The 19774-nt window shown below is 43.2% G+C and overlaps 1 protein-coding gene across 1 annotated transcript in view; it reads right to left on the bottom strand.

Annotated features, from left to right (window-relative positions):
• The window catches only part of WLS (wntless Wnt ligand secretion mediator), a 73358-nt gene that overhangs the window by 15950 nt on the left and 37634 nt on the right, over window positions 1-19774 (bottom strand). The window contains exons 3-4 of the mRNA XM_015415793.1: window positions 4374-4498; window positions 3301-3462 (exon numbers count right to left, since the gene is read on the bottom strand). Of these exons, the coding sequence (XP_015271279.1) occupies window positions 3301-3462; window positions 4374-4498 (287 nt within the window). The remainder of the gene's footprint in view (window positions 1-3300; window positions 3463-4373; window positions 4499-19774) is intronic.

Below are 19774 nucleotides of genomic sequence, written 5' to 3'. Positions count from 1 at the left end.
CCCCCCCCGCTCCCTTTTCTCCCCGTTCTCCGGGGGGGGGGGGACTTTCTTTTTAAGTTGCCGGTATTTCACTTTCACTCGACTCACTTTTCGTTGTTGGTCATAAGACCTCGCTCAAAATGCGTTTTAAATGCTCGATTTCCGACACTTGTCCCGGTCAGCGGCTCTAGTTCCATTCGGACGCATAGCGACAGGACCGTTGGGGTGGAAGAGCGCCTCAATTCCCCAGCATTGCGCTGGCGAAGAGGCCACCCTTCAAAAGCCCCATGGCTAGGAGCCTTTCACAAAGGCTCCGGGGGGTGGTGGCGGCGAACAATCGCCCTCCCCCAACCGCTAGCACGCAGATCGCACCCCCGGGAGGTCTGGGAGGTGCGTCTGCCAGCGTGTCACCATAAACCAGAAGTCCCCATTGTTTTCTATGGTGGGAAAAAAGTAACTATGATTCTTATCTAACTCATCTGGTAAACAGTTTAACAAAAATATCTCCGGCTTAAAAGGTATTGTGATATTCAAGATTGACTGTAAGAAAGTGTACACTTCAACCCAGAATTTATTAACCTTTTTACATGTCCACCACATATGGTAATACGACCCAATATGGTTGTTACATTTCCAACACATATTACTCACGTTTTTATACCTTTCAGCTAATCTATCTGGAGTTAGATGCCATGTATAAAACATTTTATATGTTTTCTTTGAATGAAACAGATTTAGTCAACTTAATATTCACTTTCCATATTTTACTCCATTGAGAGATCGATGTTATAACCTACATTTTGCATACATCTAACCATATATTCTTTAACTATTTCGTCCTGCATTTTCAACTGCATCAGTGTATTATACATTTTCTTAATAATTCTCTCTTAAAGTACATAATAATTTTTTGAATGTACATTGTTCTGAATAAAATCCACCTGTCTGTTTATCCTTACTATATCTAGATTCCATTAGCATTCTAGTCCATCAGTCTAAGTTTATTTCATTTTTCTTTATTCTTTCTGAGATTAAATTATTTTCATCATCTAACAATTCTGCATATCTAATAACTGCTTGTTTTGAAGTCAAAGTTGGTTGAGAAAAAGCTTCCACTGGAGACACCCATCTTGGTATTTTAGTATATATCAGCGGATGAATCTTTTCCCACGTTGTCAGTAATGATATTCTTATCATATGATTTTTAAAATATTTATGTCCAGAAGCTTTCCCATACCATAAAAAGGAGTGCCATCCCAGTTTTAAATCGTGTCCTTCGAGAGCCAGCAGCCTATAATCTTCAAGTAGAATCCATTCTCTCTGTGAGACACCATGCCTGAGTTCCTGGCCCTAAAACTTTGGAAAACATGTCTTGCGAGTAGTGGAGCCAATTCAATTTAGTTCCTATTTTGGCTTCTAATGAAGCTTTGTTCAGTAAAAGATGGTTGCTGGTCAGGTCAATCACTGTACTCAGCTTTTTGCTTCGCCGGAAATGGACATAGTCAGGATCATTTTCTGGAGCAAACCAAGTTTGATGAGGAAAAGATGTTAGTGGAGAAACATCCTTCAGTAGCTGTTTCCTTCGGGAATGCCATACCAATAATGTAGCATGGAGGAAAGGATTGGTGCATGAGGAAAGGATCAATATGCAGTGGAGTTCCAGATGGTATCACAAAGGGACCGAAAGTCCATATCAACGCGTTCAATCCATCTCCAGTCCATGGGTAGATCCGGGGCAAGCATATTTATTAAACTGGTGAGACGTGCAGAGTGGTACTAAAGAGTTAAATCCGGTAATCCCATCCCTCTGAAATGATATGGGTGATGGAGGGCAGAGAAGCTGACTCGAGGTTTCTTGCCGGTCCATAAAAACATGCAAAGGGTTTTTTCCACAACTTCAATGTTTTTCTTGAAAGTAGTATAGATAAAGAAACTTTGGAAACAACATTGACTTAATAAGATCTACTCTGTCGTACCATGATAGAGAGAGGATGAATCAGGTTTTTACTTCCTTGTGTATCTTGCATAGTTATATTTTTCAAGTTTCGTTAGTTCTAATGGAATAGAGATGCCTAAATATTTCCAGGAGTCGTTACCTGCTTTGGTCCACATGTATATAGTGTGTGATAAGGCAATGCATGAGGACAGCCGTAAAGACCTTGGCAGTAGGACTTAGACAATGTATGGTCCCTATTAGCTTTTGGTGTCACAATAATCGTTGCATTGGACCAGGATGGTGGCAAACAGCCATATCTCAGAATATAATTGCAGGTTGATGTTAAGTGTCTTAGAAGATCAGTTTGGTAGACATTGTAGAATTCCCCCGGTAGGCCATCTGGCCCTGGTCTTTACCATTTTTAAAAGACTTTATCACTGCCAGAATCTCTTGTTCAGTGACTGGGTTTTCCATAAAATTATGATGTTCAGGTGTCAAGCGAGAGCTGTTTAAATGTCTGGCAAGGTAGGTATTTATTGAGGCATCACCGGGTTTTGTTGAGCTATACATCTCCTGAAAGTAGGAGGCAAAAAGTTGGTTCACCTTGGTGGAGAGTCTAGATGGAGATTGTTCGAAGTGTCCTTTATGCAGGGAATGAAATCTGTCATCTTGTTTTTTGCTAACTTTACATGAGAGGAGCTTAAGAGCTTTAGGAGATTTTCTCAAAAATTTTGTTTTAGGTAAAGCAGATTGCATTGAATCTTGGTAGTTTCTATGGACTCTAACATCTTACGTTGAGCTAGTAGATGTTTATAAACTGTCTTACTTCCCATTGCTTTGTGTTTTGTTTCCAACTCTTGGATTTTCATTAGAAGATCATCTCTTAGTTTTGTGTTTTTCTTTTTCAAATGAGAAGTGGTGGAGATAAGTCGGCCTGTAATGGTGGCCTTAAATGCATCCCAGACCATGTGGTGCAGGACACCATAGTCCTTGTTCTCCTGAAAGAAGGTCTGAATATCATTCTTTAATTCTGTACGTAACAATATATTATTCAATTAAAAAGTATTAAGCCTCCAACCTGTTGCCGTATCTGATAGCTCTAAGGTACAAACAACCCACACATGGATGCTCCAAAGTTACACACATTTTAAGAAAAACCAACAATCACACCTGGGGATATACTGTCAATATGTGCATTTGTATGCATGCTCTAGAGCTCAACAAATTTACACCCTTGCTTAGTTAGTTCCACCAGTCAGTAAGCTCCCAGTATGAATATCCAGTATGAAATAAACTTCTTCATTCACTTGGCTGTGTTAGTACCTATAATGCCAGTTTACAAAGGAGGAGAGGATGAACGCAGAGGTTAAATTACCACTACTTACCACTAGACGAATATCTCTTATATCTCCAATTCCTACATTGATACCTTTCTTTTCATGCACAGGGAGCCGAATATTGACAAGGTAGAATTTGTGAGCAACAGTTCCAATTTCCATGAATGAAAGTACATCACAATCATAGAAACTGTCTTCATTTTCTTTAGTCTGTTGGAACAAGAAGGAAGGCAAACAGATAGCCACCAATGTTTATCTTTGGGGTCTCCAAGATTCTAGTCAGACACAGATTCTAGTCTCTTTTAGCACAAATTAGGTCAGTTACAGGAAGTGTGGAACATGGAAATTAAAAAAAATAATCCAGGACACATTTAGTTAATGTTCTCTACTTGGCACTCTACCTGAATCACATTTCCTACTTTAATCAGCAGGTCAACAATTAAGAAGAATACACAGCAATCTCCATAGGGGGGAACATTCATGAAGGTAATACATTAAAACAACAAGAGTTCATAGCGACAATGAAAGGAGCCTGGGAACCAGAGGCTGCAGAACACATAGTGCTAAGATCGATCAAATGTTCCTTTGCAACTGCCACCAATGTTCTTCCATCTAGTGGCAGTGGCTGTTTATTTCAAATTTGTTTAACAGCCAACAGTCTTGAACACTTCATATAAGAACACAATTTAAGTTAAAACAGAAACAAAGTTTGAGACCAGCCTCTTTACTGACTCCCATTTCCTATGCTCACAACCCTCCCCAAGCCAGGTGTAATTACAGGCAGGTCACCTACTAATCTTACTGAAAAACCTAAACACTGTTTCTTAGAAATATTTCATCTCTAACTTTTGCTAAAGAGAAAAGGCCAGTTATCAAATCATAATTCCACATCTTGACCTCAAGGAAGCACCTCCCTCCCCAATATTTCCCAACTCAACTAAAGTCCCTCCCCCTATAATAGATTCAGTGCAAATATAAAATTGTTAGTGTCTTTCCTTTAAATAACCAGGACATTAAGGTATGTATTAGAAAGCAAAAGCTACCTAGAAACATATGTTGATTGATGTCAAGATAAAAAGCTTCAGGCAAAATTATCTGAGCAAGAACTGTAAGGAACCTACTTTTGGATAGTTAAAGGCACATTTGAGCTTCCGAGTCTCTTCTGCATATGCCATTGGTTGCCACTCACTGACCATGTCGTCACGGTATCCCAAGGACACATTAAATGTAATCTCTGCATTGTTTTCTGTAGGGGCAAAGCATCAAACATTTTACAGAAATAATACAGGAGTCTGAAAAGCAGCACAGAATCTGATAATTTACATGAAACCTGTGCATTAGTGTAGCCAGAGATTTACTCTTTCTATACAGTTAGCTATTAAAGTTGGAAGGGAAAAATCCAGGGTGTCAAACGTAGGCTCTTAGAAACCGTTGGTTGAGCCCATTGTAACAAGTAGAACCACAAGGTAGCTCTGCTCCTGTTGTGTACCAGGTGCAGGCAGGCAAGCCAGACACATTCAGGCGCTCACACAAAGTCCAGAGTTCAGTCCCAGAAGTCCACAAGCCAAAAGTCCACAAGCCAGAGGATCATTACCAGAATGGGTGAAGCAGAGAGCATAGTCAGGAGGTTCAAGGGTCATCCCACAACCCAGAGAGTCACAAAGCCAAAATCAAAGTCCCAAGCCAGTCCAAGGTCACACAAAGAAAGCAAGATCAGGAGTTGTGGACACACAACCTGTTACTTCCGCAACATGCGGGCTCCCAGACCTGGGTTTTATACGCACTTCTTAACAAGCTCTTGTTAGCAACCAGCTGCTTGGGAGTACCTCTGCAACTACTCTAGGCTGTCATCAGCAAGCAGCTGGTGACGGGCCAGGAGACATGCACTCTGCCTCTTTGCTTGCAGCTCCCTTCTAAGCTCCTGTCTCCGGCACTCGAAGGGTGGAGGTGAACCTGGTGGACTGGTCTTAATCACTTGAGTCTCACCTGCTGCATCAGAGCTGGGTGGTGACACTTGATCAGCCTGCAGCTCATCAGCCTGTTTTCTGGCTTCTGCTGACTCAGAGCCAGCCTTGTGTGGCTCCCCTTCTCCTGAGGAGTCCTCCTCCCCTGAGGACTTCATGCTGAGCTCAGGCTGACTCACAATACCTGTCCACAACACTATCACATTCTACATATTCCCCATCTCCCCCAACAAGACAGAAAACCATCCTTGGAGATGAAACCTCATTTTTTAGATTTTTACAAGAATCCTGCACTGCATATGCACTATGGTCATGAACATCTGTGCCTGGCTTTAATTATACCTTGCTAATTACAGTCTTGGTTGTAGTTTTTATACAAAACCACAAATGTTGCTTACATGTGACCTAAACATAATCCATCTGCAAGTTCAGTGTTGCTGCATGTTATCAGAGGAGCTCTACGCTCAACAGCATTGATATTCTGATCCCAGCAGTCATTGCTGAAGACACTGTGTTTCCAGCCAGCAGCTGAGCAAGACAACATCTTTGAAGTCTACAGACCTACACATCTGTTTCCGGTTTCAAAGTTAGAGGGAAACTCATCTAGAGTACTGGGAATGGGTGTGGAAGGACTCTGTGGTTCAGACCTGCTATTTATACATTGCTTAGAGGTGTTTCTATTCTGTGTGGGTGCAACAACCTTTTCAATTTCTCAGCTCCTCCCCCTTTCTCAGCATGTACAACCTGCACATTCCAGATTTAAAATGACTCTGCCAAAATGACTCTCTATTTGCTTGCTGAGGAGTGAAACTCACTCACTGTTTAGATTCTTTCAAAAACATTACGTCCACAGAATTTAAACAAAATTCTACATAAAGTTTGAAGCCAATTAAACACACACCTGCACAATTTTGTGCCTCTTAAATCTGACAATACATTTTTAAAAACTTGCCTTCATTTGAGTGAACAGTTTTCTAGTTTTAGTTTGTTGGTTGTTTTTTTTAAGTGTGTCATGATCTGTGCAGGACTGGGAGCAAGGCCTAGTGCGGCCTGGTCCCAGGAGAGACCAGTGTGGGAGTGGAAAGTAGACAACCTACAATCCCCATAAGGCTTAGCAACAGTTGTAACCAGTGTCCAGGGATTGTGTGAAAAGACTATTACATACTTTGTGGGCTGTGGGGAAATGGTGTTATTTCCTCTCACAGAGCTAAACTGCAGGAGACTGTGATATAAACTCCGTGTGCTGTGAGGAAACGGTGTTCTTTTGCTCTTCTGTGGTCTTGTCTCACAGAGGGGACAGTCTGATCTGAGGAGAAAGATCCTGAAAGGAGGCCTGGTATAAGAGGGCTGTGGGCCTTGAAGTAGTAACCAGTTAAGTGAACTAGGTAGTCGCGTTAGAGTTGATTATTTTGCCTTTAAACACTGTTATATATTTTAAAGCACCTTGTCTTATTTTTCTTGCCCCAGTACTGTGTTAATAAAGCATTTGTTTAAGTGTTCTCTGCCTGGTCGTCATGCCTATGTTCTCGGCTTAAAAAGGGGCATTTTTTGATTGGCTTGGGAGGGTACTCTGGGCCTTCTCAAGGGACCCGAAGTCCAGAATGGTGGCGGTGGAAGGTGGCGACCCCCTGGGGTCATGACAAAGTGTATGGAATACAATTCCACTTCATCCCCTGTGAAACAATATTACAACTAGAGCAGTGATGCTCAGCAGTTCAGAAGCCACATGTAGCTCTTTGACATCACAACTATGGCTCTTCCACTCTCCAGTGTGGCAGCTGCCCCATATTCCAAGAAAGTGGTCATGGCCATTGTCCAGTAGGGCTTGCAGTTGACGAGTGGTTCTTCCCTTGAAACAGCTGCTGCCAGAGGGACTGGAAGAGGAGTAAACTGCAAGCCTCTCCAAGCTGTGGGCCTCATGCCAAGGACGGAAAGGCCCACCTTCTCCAACAACCCTCCAGCTTTCTCTGCACTGTTATTCCCAAAACTCAGACAACAAGCTAGACACAGGTAAGAGAGAGTAAAATCACCACTATGGCAAACATCCTGGAAAAGAGTGAGCTGGCCACAGTAGGGTGGTGGTGGTGGTTTTACGCCCCTTTCTCCACGACCATCTAGCTCTTGACAATTTCACTCTCTTGCCAGACCTGCTGTGCCTCATACTGAGGAGAGAGTAAGCAGTCAGAGAGGGAAGCCTTTCCTCAGATCCCAAAAGGCTGGTTAAGGTTCAGCAGTGGTGGGGAGACAGCCATGCACTTAGAAGTACACTGGTAATTTAAAAGGTTATAGTTATGTACTTAACAAGCAGGGAAGCTTTGAGCAAACTGCAGAGGAGGGGGATCACTAGTGGTCTCCCATCCACCACTCTGTCTCCAGTCCGCCCCCTCCCAGCATCTGTTAAGATAGCTCAGTCACTCACCTGCCCTCCTCAATTGGGTCCGCTGCCTACTTTGCTATATTTATTATTTATTTACATCATTTCTCCACAATGGGGACCCAAAGCAGTTTACAACACTCCTCTCTGCTCCAGTTTATTCTCACAATAACTCTGTGAGGTAAATTAGGCTGAGAATGTGTCACTGGCCCAAGGTCTCCCAGTGAACTTCCACAGCAGAATGGGAATTCAAACCCACATTTCCCAGGTACTCGTCTGAAACTCTAACTGCTATGTAACAAAACGGGGACCCACCCTCAGCCCTGGGAGACTGAGCAGCTGTTCTGTGGCTCATAAGCCCTTGTTTTCGCCTGCCCACCCGGCCTGGAGGGGCTATTTTCCTTCCTCATTCGCTGCCATCACTCATTACATTCACACTGCATTCCTAGAGGAACAGTGAGACCCCTCTGGCTGATTCCCCCATCTTGGGAAGTGGGTACTGCAATCTTTGGGCACCCCCTGGAGAGTTGGCAACCCCTCTGATTTGGGCCCGTTTGGGTTCCCTTGCTTCCTTTTGCCTCTGGTAACATGCTGAGCAGGGAGGACTAAGTGGTCAAAGCACTTCCAGGTCTTATAACTCAAAAAGGTTTATTTGAACTATATACAAGTTAGGCACAAAAATTAACAGAGGCACTTCAACACAACAGGGCACAGAAAATAAACTGAAGTAAACTGCAATTCCTCTGTCCCTACACACACCCTCTCTACCTCTGGAGGTGGTGGCCTCAGGATGGGATTTGCTTTCCCCCTCCTTGTTGTTGTGGAGAGAAACTCCAGCCCTCCTCAGGACTGGTCACCAGTACTGCTACTCTCCTTGGCTCTCCACCATAATCTATAGTGGCCTGGATTGCCCACGGAGTGTGGAGTAGCAGGAGTCCCACCTGTACACTCCCTTGAAGCTGCTATCCAACCTGAGCCAAAGGCCAAGACTAGGCTGAGACTAAAAGCCTCCCTGGAGGGCCAAAGCCTTTATCTGCCTGGCTCTGGGGTGGGTCCATACTTTCCCACACTTTTTCCCTAAAGCTTCTGGGAAATGTAGGTAGGGAGGTATGGCAGCCCCGTTGTTCCCTATGGAGCACCTCCCCCCTCAAGAGGACTACCAGACTGGCAGCCATCTTAAGGTACTGCTGCCTCTGCCTGGCAGCCATTTCATTACATGCTACACCACACTAGCTTTTAGGGGTGACTGCTGTTGAAAAGTAGCAAGCAGCTAGGCCTGGATGGGTCATACAAGTCAGATTGAAGCAAGCTGCCTAGTGGTTGCCGCTGGGCCTGGCCCAATGAGTCCTTCCTCAAAGGCAAAAATAGCCCTCGGATATGGCCGTTTCTCCCTGTGACTCCTAGTGACAGAAACCAAAGCTGGAAAACTGGCAATACCATTGTAGTTGCCTAACAATGGCCACAGACAATAACGTTTCTTAAAGCTACAGCTGTTGCTCTATTATTGAGGGAGTTAACCCCCCAAGTATTCATTTTTTTAATTTTTCAGAATCTGACCTACAGGTTTCTAATTTGCCTGAAAAAGAGAGTGAAGTAAGTAATATGAAAAGCATAGCATTTAGCCACCCAACAACCAACAGCTACAAATAAGTTAATGAAGATGGCAATTCTGAACACACATCCTAGACACTAGCCATGCTAAACTAGGGATCACGATATAAGAAACATCCCTGAAACCCATCTGAATATTCAGAAGCACACAGCATCGTCCCTTCTACAGAATTAAACAGCAAAAGGGTGAGCTGCCATGCACTGCTCAACTCCCTTTCCTGAGTGGAGACCAATGGTTGAGCTAAACAAGGGGCTGGAGAATCATGAGCATATTTCCCACCATTTTAAGAATTTCTTCTGAAATGTGGGTGGAGGGGAAACTGGATCAGGCCAGGGCATAGGGGAAGTCTTCCAAATGGTGCCAATAGCTTGAGGGGGTCCACAAATTAAAACTGGGAGATGGAACTAGGGAAAGTGAAATCTTTTCTTCCTTCCTACGTTGGTCCAAATCAAATTTCACATGATTGCTTTTCAGATAAATGTACAAAGTCTGCAGAAAATGTGAAATCTTTAAAAAAAATGGGTGGCTTAAAAACCTCCAAAATGATAAAAGAAGCACCTGTAGCTTTAGGAATGGATTCCCTCAGGGGCTTCTGCTAGGCAATCCCAGCATTCCAGGCCTGGTTTCTGTGAGTAAAAATATAGGGAGAGAGAGCAGGGCCCTTTTCTGGGAACATTTTTGGCCTTTGAGGGAGGACTAATAGGGGCCACAGAAGTTCAAAAATTCCTGAAGATTTTGGGGAAAGTAGGGTTGGGGAGGGACGAGGCCTCAGCCAAATTTAATGCCATAGAGTCCACCCTCCAAAACAGTCATTTTCTGCTGGGGGACAGACCTCCATTGTTTGGAGTTCAGCTGTAGTTATGGAAGATCTCCAGGTCTCCCTTGGAGGTTGGCAACCCTAGACTTAGCAGGAACCTCTGGGTACCAGGGTGGTAACCTGACTTGCATGACACAACTAGGCCTGACTGCTTGTTACTGTTCAACAGCAGCCACCATATCAAAGTCAGTGTGATGTAGCACTTACAGCTTCAGAGTAGGGTCTGGAGACCTAGATTCAAATCTTCATCTTGCTGTGGAAGCTCACTGGGTGATTTTGGATCAGTCACATATTTTCAGCCTAACCTTACTCAGAGGATTGCTGTGCAGATAAAAAGGAAGAGAAGAGGATAAGATAAGCTGCTTTGGTCCCCACTGTGGAGAAAGGTGGGGCATAAATGAAGTAAATAAATAATAAATATAGCTGAAGATGGGAGGCAGAGGTAGGCTGCTGAGTGGCTGAGAAGGAGAATGAAGGCGAAAATGAAGCAGGGAAAGGGGAGATGATATGGGGGTGGCCAGAAGGAGGGAAAGAAAAATAGTATGGGGATGGGAATACAAGATGAGGTGCCACCTCACAAATCTTTGAGGGTTCTCTACCATGCAAGTGGGCCTGGCCCAGGGATGGGCATCACAAAACTGGGCCACAGTTTTCCTAGGTAGAGGCTGTCCGGGGGGGGGGAGCTTTAAATAGGGGGGCAGATAAAGATAGGCTGACTATTGGGTAAGAAAGAGATAGCCTTGCCAAGTCCAGGTTAGGAAATTCCTAGAGATCTGGGGAGTATAGCCTGAGTTTGAGAAGGGGAAGGACCTCAGAGGGGTATAATGCCATAGAGTGCACCCTCCAAATCACCCATTTCCCCCAGGGGATATAGAATTGCCAACTTCTAGGTGCAGGCTGGAGATCACCTGGAATTGCAACTGCTGTCCAGGTGACAGAGATCAGTTCCCCTGGAGAAAATGGCTGCTTTGGAGGGTGAACTCTATGGCATTACACCCTGATGAAGTCGCTTCCCTCCCCAACCTCACCCTCCCAAGGCTCCCCTAAGTCTCCAGGAATTTCCCAACCTGGAGCTAGCATCCCTAATGGGGAAAACTGATCTCTATAATTGGGAGATCTGTTGTGATTCCAGGAGACCTCCAAGCCTTACCTGGAGGTTAGCAATTCTAGAAAGAGTGAAGGAAACAGGAAAAGGGGAGAGGCTCTGAGGGCTTTCAGGAGAAAGAAAGAGGAAATGGTGAGGGAGTGGGGGGGAAGATGCCTCCTGCAAGTCCTTGTGGATTCCCTCGTTCTTGTATAAAATTGATATGAGTAATGACTTCCTCCCCAAAAGACTGAATGACTGGAAACAACTAAAGAGATGAGTCCTGTACATTACAATGCCAGCAACTAGATACTTTACTTAGTCCTTTAGGGAGAAGGCACTGAGGTGTCCAGTATATCCTAGACATAATTTTTTGCTAAGTTGCAGCTTGAAGTCCACAGAAACAACAGGTATAAGGTTTAAAGCCAAATCCCATTTCTTTGACATAATAAAGCTATCTAACTGCTCCTGACCCGGGTAGCCCAGGCTAGCCCAATCTTGTCAGATCTTGGAAGCTAAGCAGGGGCGGCCTTGGCTAGTATGTCCCACATTTTTGGACTGAGGATTACCTGGGTTTCCCACCTACAGCAAGGGTCCCCATCTTTGTTGAATCTACAGGCAAATCTGGAATGTTGAGAAAAGGTAGCAAGTGCCATAACAAGTTGTCTTTGGGAAGAGGGGAACCAATCACAAAGTGGCTGCCATGGGGAAATAGTGAGTGCCAGGAAATACACTGATGGGTATCATGGTACACATGGGCACCACACTGGGGATGACTACACTAGAGTTTTACATGCATTTGCATTGATCTATTGTCCTACCCTTTTTTTCAGACCTATGAAATCAAAACACACTACCAGCTGAAAAGTAGATTGTCTCCATTACATTTATGAAAACTCAAACTCCCCCTGATCTTAACTCTCAAAATTAGCTCTTTTGCTGACTTTCCCTCCCTATTTCCTCCCCCGACCTCTGAGCCAGAAATCTTACCAAAAATCCTGCGGAATGACCATTCCACTCAGGTAACTTCCAGTTTATTTAAACTCGGACCTACTCTTGCCCTTAGAGCCTCTCTAATTGATAATATGGAACCTACTCTAAAGATTTCACTTTATAATACCTTGATTTCACATTTTTCTCAGGCACTTTGTATAAATTCTAATCACTCTACAAAAAAGAGTAATAGGGGCGCCAAATCTTGGTATCCTGCAGAGTGCAGAGCACTAAAATCTCAATTACGTAGTATCTATAGCCAATTTCGAACTTCTAATGATCCTGCCCTCCTCCCAAAGTATTTTCAGGTTAAAAAACAGTTACAGGAGAGGATGGAAAATAAGAAGATAGAGTTTTTGTGTTTGTTTGTTTTTTGGACCCCCGAAGGAGATGTTTTTTATTGCATTTTCGAATAACTACATACTAAAAACTACAAGCAGAAAATCCAGGAAAGGGGAACTACATCTATGGGAGAAATTAAAGAAAACTCTCTAAAAACCCAAGAGATGATGATCATACATACATTTACAAATTTACCTTTAAACTTAAACACAAGTTAACTTTTGTTGAAAATGATCATCTATCTAATTAAACATAAGTGCTTCATCAACATTTCTAATTTCATAAAAAGATTGTAGAACGATATACAATAAACTTCTTTTTAAGTATTCCAGAGCACATTGACAATCTATTTTACCCCTTTCTGTGTCTCAACTGATAGATAGCCTTGTTTAGGACCCGCCGCCCCCAATTTAGAGTCAGAGTCTTCCTCAGAGGATCCAGCCTCTCCTTCTTCCTCGCTCTCTTTGGCATCGTCGGTCGCATCTTCTCCTGTTGGACTGCTATGTTGACACAAAAATTCACAAGCCTTTTCAACAGAGTCAATCCTTTCTTTACCATTTGCATATCTGAAGATTAGTCCCTCGAGTGTTAACCATCTGTTAAACATCATGCTTTTGTAGAAATAGAGCCAAGTCTCTATATTTCCTTCTTTTTCTTCTTATCTCAAATGGAACATCTTTCAGTATTCTTATATCTGTCTTTTATCTTCAAGGTAGCTCCATTGGATGCTTTCAGTAGTTGGTCTCTCACTTTTCTTCGAGAGAATCTTATTGTAACTTCCCCTGGCAGATTATTCTTTCTGATAAATTCTGAATACGATCTGTTGATTGTATCTATTTTGCTTTGAAGTTGATCCGATGTCATCTCTGCCATGGGCGCAAGAGCATCTGTCTCAGATTCTCTCCTTTCTCTTCCTGGATACCTTAAAGTCTCAAGACATAGCTTGCTCTTTCCATTTGAAGCTGTAATACTCGAGACTCTTCGATTTGACACTTCCCTCCACTTTTGTCCATCTTCTTTGAGTTGGTATCAATCTCTTTAAGCTCCTGCTCCGTTTTTTCGATTTTCTGTGGTATCAATCACTTTAAGCTCCTGCTCTGTTTTTTCGATTTTCTGCGTGTTTGCAGCCATTTGCGCTTGTTGTGTGTCCAGCTTGTTGTCAATTGCCGTGATTTTCTCCAGCAGAGGGTGAACTGCTTCCGACAAGAGCCTTTGAAATTCCGCTGTTGAGTCCTGTCTAGGAACAGAACTCGCAGGGCTGGAACTTCCGAGAAGCTTTGCTTTCACTTGTTTATCACGCACATTTTCAACGATTGCTCGCTTGTGTCTAGTATCGCTTGATCACCAAACGCTTGCTCCGGTGTGCTGATCTTGTTCCCATACGGGATGCTCCACGGTGGGACCGTCGGGGCAATAGCCCCCCCTCACTGGCTTTTCTTGCCAGGGGGGAGCTCTCTAGCGCTCCATGGCTGGGAGCCCTTCTCCCGGGCTCCTGGGGTGGCGCGGACAATCGCGCCCCCTCCCAGCCGTGGGCGCTGGCAGACTTCTCCCGGAGGTCCGGGAGAAAGCTACTGCCATGGCGATCGCCAAAACCAGAAGTCGAAGATAGAGATTTTTAACAACCAATGGGAACAACTATACCAAACAACTGTCCTAAATAAATCCAAGAAGTTTTGGGGCATAGTTTCAGGTTCTTTACACACGGGACCGTCTCCTAGATCTGTGATTTCATCTCATGCATGGTCACAGTATTTCTCTGTGCTGTTTCAGCAGAACCATGACTGTATGAGTAACTCATATGTCTTTTGTGGTGAGGACTTACCAGATTGGCCATCTGTGACCCCTGAGGAAATAATAGAACTAATCAATCAACTGAAGACTGGGAAAGCCCCCGGTCCTGATTTGATTCCCCCAGAGCTTCTAAAGATGGACCCAGAATGGTGGGCTGCCCCTTTTGCTTCCCTCTTTACTATGATTAATCAAACAGCATTTATCCCTGATGCCTGGCGAAATGCAATCGTAGTCCCAATCTACAAGAAAAGTGACTACACAAACCCTTCTAATTATAGGCCAATTAGCCTTCTTTTCATCATAGGCAAACTGTACGCCAAGCATCTATTAACCAAACTAACCTTCTGGATGTCTCAGCAAAGTGTCTTAGGCCCCGAACAACTTGGGTTCTGCAAGGGTAAATCTACAATAGATCACTGCATTACCTTAGCACACCTAACTGATAAGTATACCACATCTAAAAATTCCAAACTCTACACAGCTTTTCTGGATCTTAAAGGAGCATTTGACTCAATTGACAGAGAGTTACTATGGACTAAACTGTACCAAACAGACATTGATAAGAGACTCCTTAAATTAATTATAATCTTACACGCTTCCACCACCTACCAAATCAAATGTTCAACGGAAGGGGAATTAACACTAAAAATTCCCTTTAACAAGGGAGTTAAACAGGGATGCATAAGTGCTCCTTTCCTATTTAACATTTCTCAACGATTTGGCCCCCATCTTAGTGGAAGAAGACTACCATTCTCCTAAACTGGGCACTCTTCAAGTACCCATCCTGCTATATGCAGACAGTACTACTCTCTTGCACGAGGGTGGGGCTCAGACGTCTGAACAAATGTCTTAGATATTTTCTTGAGAATATGTTACTCCTCAATTATGAGAAAACTCAAACATTTGGATGGACCTCCCCACACACACCATATACATGCAAAAGCAAACTAGGAAAGTAGACCAAGGATGCTTCCAAAAAAAAAAAAAAGGTGTCCATGGGTGTGTCAGCCACATCAATTCAGTGTGTCCAGGACCCTCAAGACACACAAGGAACAGTGCCATCACCATGGTGATGAACCTCCTGTTAAATTAAATGCTAAGCGGTTACTTGGACCAAATGCTGAGTTCCTAAGGCTCTTACAGCAGGAAAAGCTATTTGGGAAATGACCAGAGTAAGCCTAAGGAAATGAGGAAGGATACACTGAATGGAAAGTGATGACTATTTTCTCTTTCAATGCTCCGCCCCCTTTAATTCTGCTTCAGAGCCCCATTTAGCTGAATGTCAGGTGGCTGCACACAAACATTCGCTTTCAGAATGCCATCCACTGCATGGGTGACTACACTGGCACTGTATATCATCCTCCCCTCCTCCATTACATCCTCACAACAACCCTGTGAGGTAGGTTAGGCTGAGAGAGAAACTGGCACAAGACTGCCTAGTGAGATGTATGGCACAGTGGGGATTTGAACCTGGGTCTCCCAGATCCTAGTTACAGCTTCCACACAATTACACCTGTGCGACTGAGGCCAGCAGAAGCCAAAATGTTTGCAGTTGATTTTCACCCCCCAGGGATACAATCCATGGGAACTTCAGACCCACTGAAATTAACAGAATAGGCACATCATTATTCCATTCTGATTTAGGAAGTCACAGAGCTTTGATATTTTTTTCAAATTTTAAGTTATGACAAAAGAAGGGCTCAGGGTGACTTTATTTAGCAGTAGGGCAAAAAAGTCAGATTTCTTTCCTCATGTCAGGCTGTCACTTGCACCCAGATAATTTATTCACACCTTTAAATATGACAACATGTAGCAGGGTCACTGCAATAGTTGACTGACTATGCAAAATTTAATCAGTGGAAAGCCCTCATTTCCATAAGCATGCTTAACAGACACATCCTTCAAAAAGAACAGCACAGCTCCCTTCAAGGTCTCTACCAACAGCCTCCAAGATGTATTTTAGAGCATCCTAATCAATCTGCATGACCTTGGAGTAAAAAAAACAGCAATCGAAAAACCCACAATACAAATCTATCTGAGGCATCCTGCCAAGAAGACAGGATTTTTACTATCCCACCAGAAAACCTTTTGCTCATTAAATAATGAATGTATAGGACCAGAAATGTTGTTTCGTGGCTCCTGAGTTTCTGCACTGTGAAAGAGAGAAACAGTAATTAAATTGTGGTAAAAGGGTGACTTAAGCCTCTCCTCATCTTCAAGGCAAATCAAGCAACGGAGGAATACTTGTCAAAGGCAGCAGCTGCCCTGAGTCAGACAAATGAGTCACTGGTCCATTTTTATTCTACTGGTGTTCCCCAACCTAAGCATTCTATATATACCTGCACACACCTTTTCTGATTCCTAATGTCAAACACCAAAATAACTCTGCCCACTAGGAAAAACTGGAGTGAAGAATTACTGGAGAGACAACGGTACTCTACCTTTCTATGGGGCTTGAGAGGGGAAATGCACAAATGTTTCAAATGACAGATTTCAAAATGCCAAGCCCAGGGAAATATAGGAGACTCTAGAAAGCAAGTGAAGTCTGCAAATCATTACAGACATCATAACATCTTCAGAGAAAACATATATAAATGTTATAGCCTCTCTGTAACCCACAAAATAAAGGGGCACAAAATGATACATAAAAGACATATACACAAGCCTTGGTACATGCTCAAAGTCACAAGAGTGATATTTGCTGAAGGGCTGATACTTTTTTGTATTTTTAATACAATATTGAGTGCAGACATATTTAACCATCACAGACCCTCTCCCCTAAACTATTATTCTATGAGGTACCAATTTATATAGCACTGCTATATATAGTAAGCAGGACAGAATTATTTCCATACTAGGGGATGCTGAGAAACCATGGCTTGCTTAAAGCAACCCAACTAATCTTTTACTGATATCTGAATGAGGGCAGCAGAGAGAGACGGCATACTTTGAGACAAAGGGTTGGATCCAGAAGAGGATTTCCTTCTGTGGAGCATGACTTCACCACCACCTCCCTCCCACTGCAGCCCCAAATACCCACAAAATGCTGCTCCTAAGGAAAAGGGAACATCCAGCAACTGCTTGGGAGGACTTGGCAAAATCCCCCTTTCATCTGTGGAGTTCTTCGCTGGGATCCAAGCCCATAGTTGACACTTTTAGCATGTTACCTCTAATAATAAGAAGACATCTAAAAGGTAAGATTTGGGGAAAATACATATTATTTTTAAAGGGGGATATTAGTAAAAGGAAACTACATTTAAGGAGAAAGAAAAGATAACCACTACTACCTAAAAACCCAAGAGAGGAGATCCTCAAATTTGCTTATACACACGGTCATCTCTTAACACGCTAACAATTTTATGAACTTAGTCAGATATGCTTATATAACTTTTAACTCTTAAATTTATCTGTTGTAAAAAAGACCCCTAAGCATCTCAATAAAAGAAAAACCCCATAATTTCAAAGGCACAATTCAGAGTCCTTCAGCCTTCATTTTTTCTTATCTTGTCTTTTTCCGCAGTTTATAAGGACTTTTAGGAGCCACCATCCCTTTCTCGGAAGGAGAGTCCTCTCCAGAAGACCCCGAATCCAGCTCGCCACTGGACTTACTGTCCTTCTCCTCTTTATCCACTTCCTCTGGCTCGCCCAACTGGATTCTCAAAAAGTCCCGTACTTTGGAAACAGAGTCAATCTTTTTTCTGTAATTTGAAAGTTACGCCCTCTGGATACAACCACTGATAACCGATTGCATTTGTTTGAAGAAAAAGAATTAAATCTTTATATTTCTTTCTCTGTTGTCTTATTTCAAATGGGATATCTTTCAAAATCCTGATGATGCTGTCCCTGATTTTCAAGGGTGTCCCCGCCGTCGCTCTCAGGATAGAATCCCTCACATGCCTCTTCGAGAATCTCATTACTATTTCCCCAGGCAGATTATTCTTCTTTATGAATACGGAATAGGACCTATAGGCCACATCCATTTCGCTTCAAATCTGTCACTGGGGCCAATGCTTCACTCATCATTTCCTTCAGATTCTCACCCTTAGTCTCTGGGACACCTTGGAAACGAAGGACCAAGTTTGCCTTCTCTATTTGTAGTTGTAAAAGCTGTTCTTCTGTAGAAATTTGCTTCTTTTCCAATTTTTGTACCTTTTTCTTTACCTTTTGGGCAGTGGCGTCAACTTCTTTCACTTTCTCAGCTGTTTATTCCGTAATTTTAAGAGTCTCGTTCAATTGAGTCTGCTGAGTAGTGATACTTTGGTTCATTGTTGACAGCTGTTCCCTGAGCTTATTCATCTGGTCCAGCAGGGGCGTAGGGACTCCGCCATCGTTTTAGCCAACTCGGTGGTTCCTTCCGGTCGTGGACTCTCAGCTGGTTTTGCTTTTGAAAGTTTCTCCTTCTCCGTCCTCTTCCCCACCATCTTTATGGATTGTTTACCTTCGCCAAAATTCTTAAAGTCTCTGAATATGCGCTCAAACGCTCATACACGCCTTGGTAAGTATTTCCCAACAAATTTAGCCACTTTTACTTCCGCTCCCCCATCTTGCTTTTAAGATTATGCGCATGGGAGGGGCCCCTCCCCCGCTCGCTTTGCTTTCTAGTCTGTGGGGTGGGGAGCTTTCTTTTTAGCTTAGCGAAAACACTCTAGTCCAACTCATGTTCATATTCGGTCATCTGACCTTGCTTAGCCTCCGTTTTTGCCGCTCGATCTCCAGTGATTGTCCCGGTCAGCGTCACTAGTTCCATTCGGACACTCAGCAGAGGGACCGTCGGGACGGAGAAGCGCCTCGATTCCCCAGCGCTGGCAAAGAGACGACCTCTCAAAAGTCCCCTAGCCAGGAGCCTTTCACCAGGCTCATGGGGGGGGTGCAATGCCTCGCCCCCCCCCTTTCCGCTGGTGCGCAGCTTCACCCCCGGGAGGTCCGGGAGGTGCGTCTGCTCAGCGTGCCGCCATAAACCAGAAGTCCGCAAAAAACTTTTATCAAATGAAGCTATGAAGCCTTCAAGACTACAAGAACATTTGACAAAAGTTCATGCTGATAAGAAGATAAGGATTTATCTTATTTTCAAGCACTTAAAGAAAACTTTTTGAGACAGTTGACACTGGCAAAACTCTTTTCAATAGCATCCAAACAAGATGACGATGGGCTGCGTGCTTCTTACAACATTTCGTTACTGATTGCTAAATCGGGAAAACCGCATTCTGTTGGTGAAGAACTAATTCTACCAGCTATAAGTGAGGTAAAAGCACCATGCTATACAAGCCAGCATCTGATATTATCAAGAAAATTACTTTAAGCAATAATACAGTGCAACGAAGAATTGATGAAATGGCTCAAGATGTTGAACACTCATTATGTGAATATTTAAAAAAAACATTTCAGTTCTCTATACAGCTTGATGAGTCAACTTTGCCAGGAAATGAAGCTTTGCTGTTACCATACGTGTAATCCATAGAAGAAGGAAAAATTTGCCAAGAATTATTATTTGCTAAAAATTTGCAAACTGATACCAAAGGAGAATCAAAATTTTATGCATCGGAAG

The sequence above is a fragment of the Gekko japonicus genome, unplaced genomic scaffold, assembly GCF_001447785.1.
Source record: "Gekko japonicus isolate JY-2015 unplaced genomic scaffold, Gekko_japonicus_V1.1 scaffold20, whole genome shotgun sequence".
NCBI lineage: Eukaryota > Metazoa > Chordata > Lepidosauria > Squamata > Gekkonidae > Gekko > Gekko japonicus.
The sequence above is the reverse complement of the archived record's forward strand: the minus strand, read 5'-3'. Positions and strand labels throughout refer to the sequence as shown.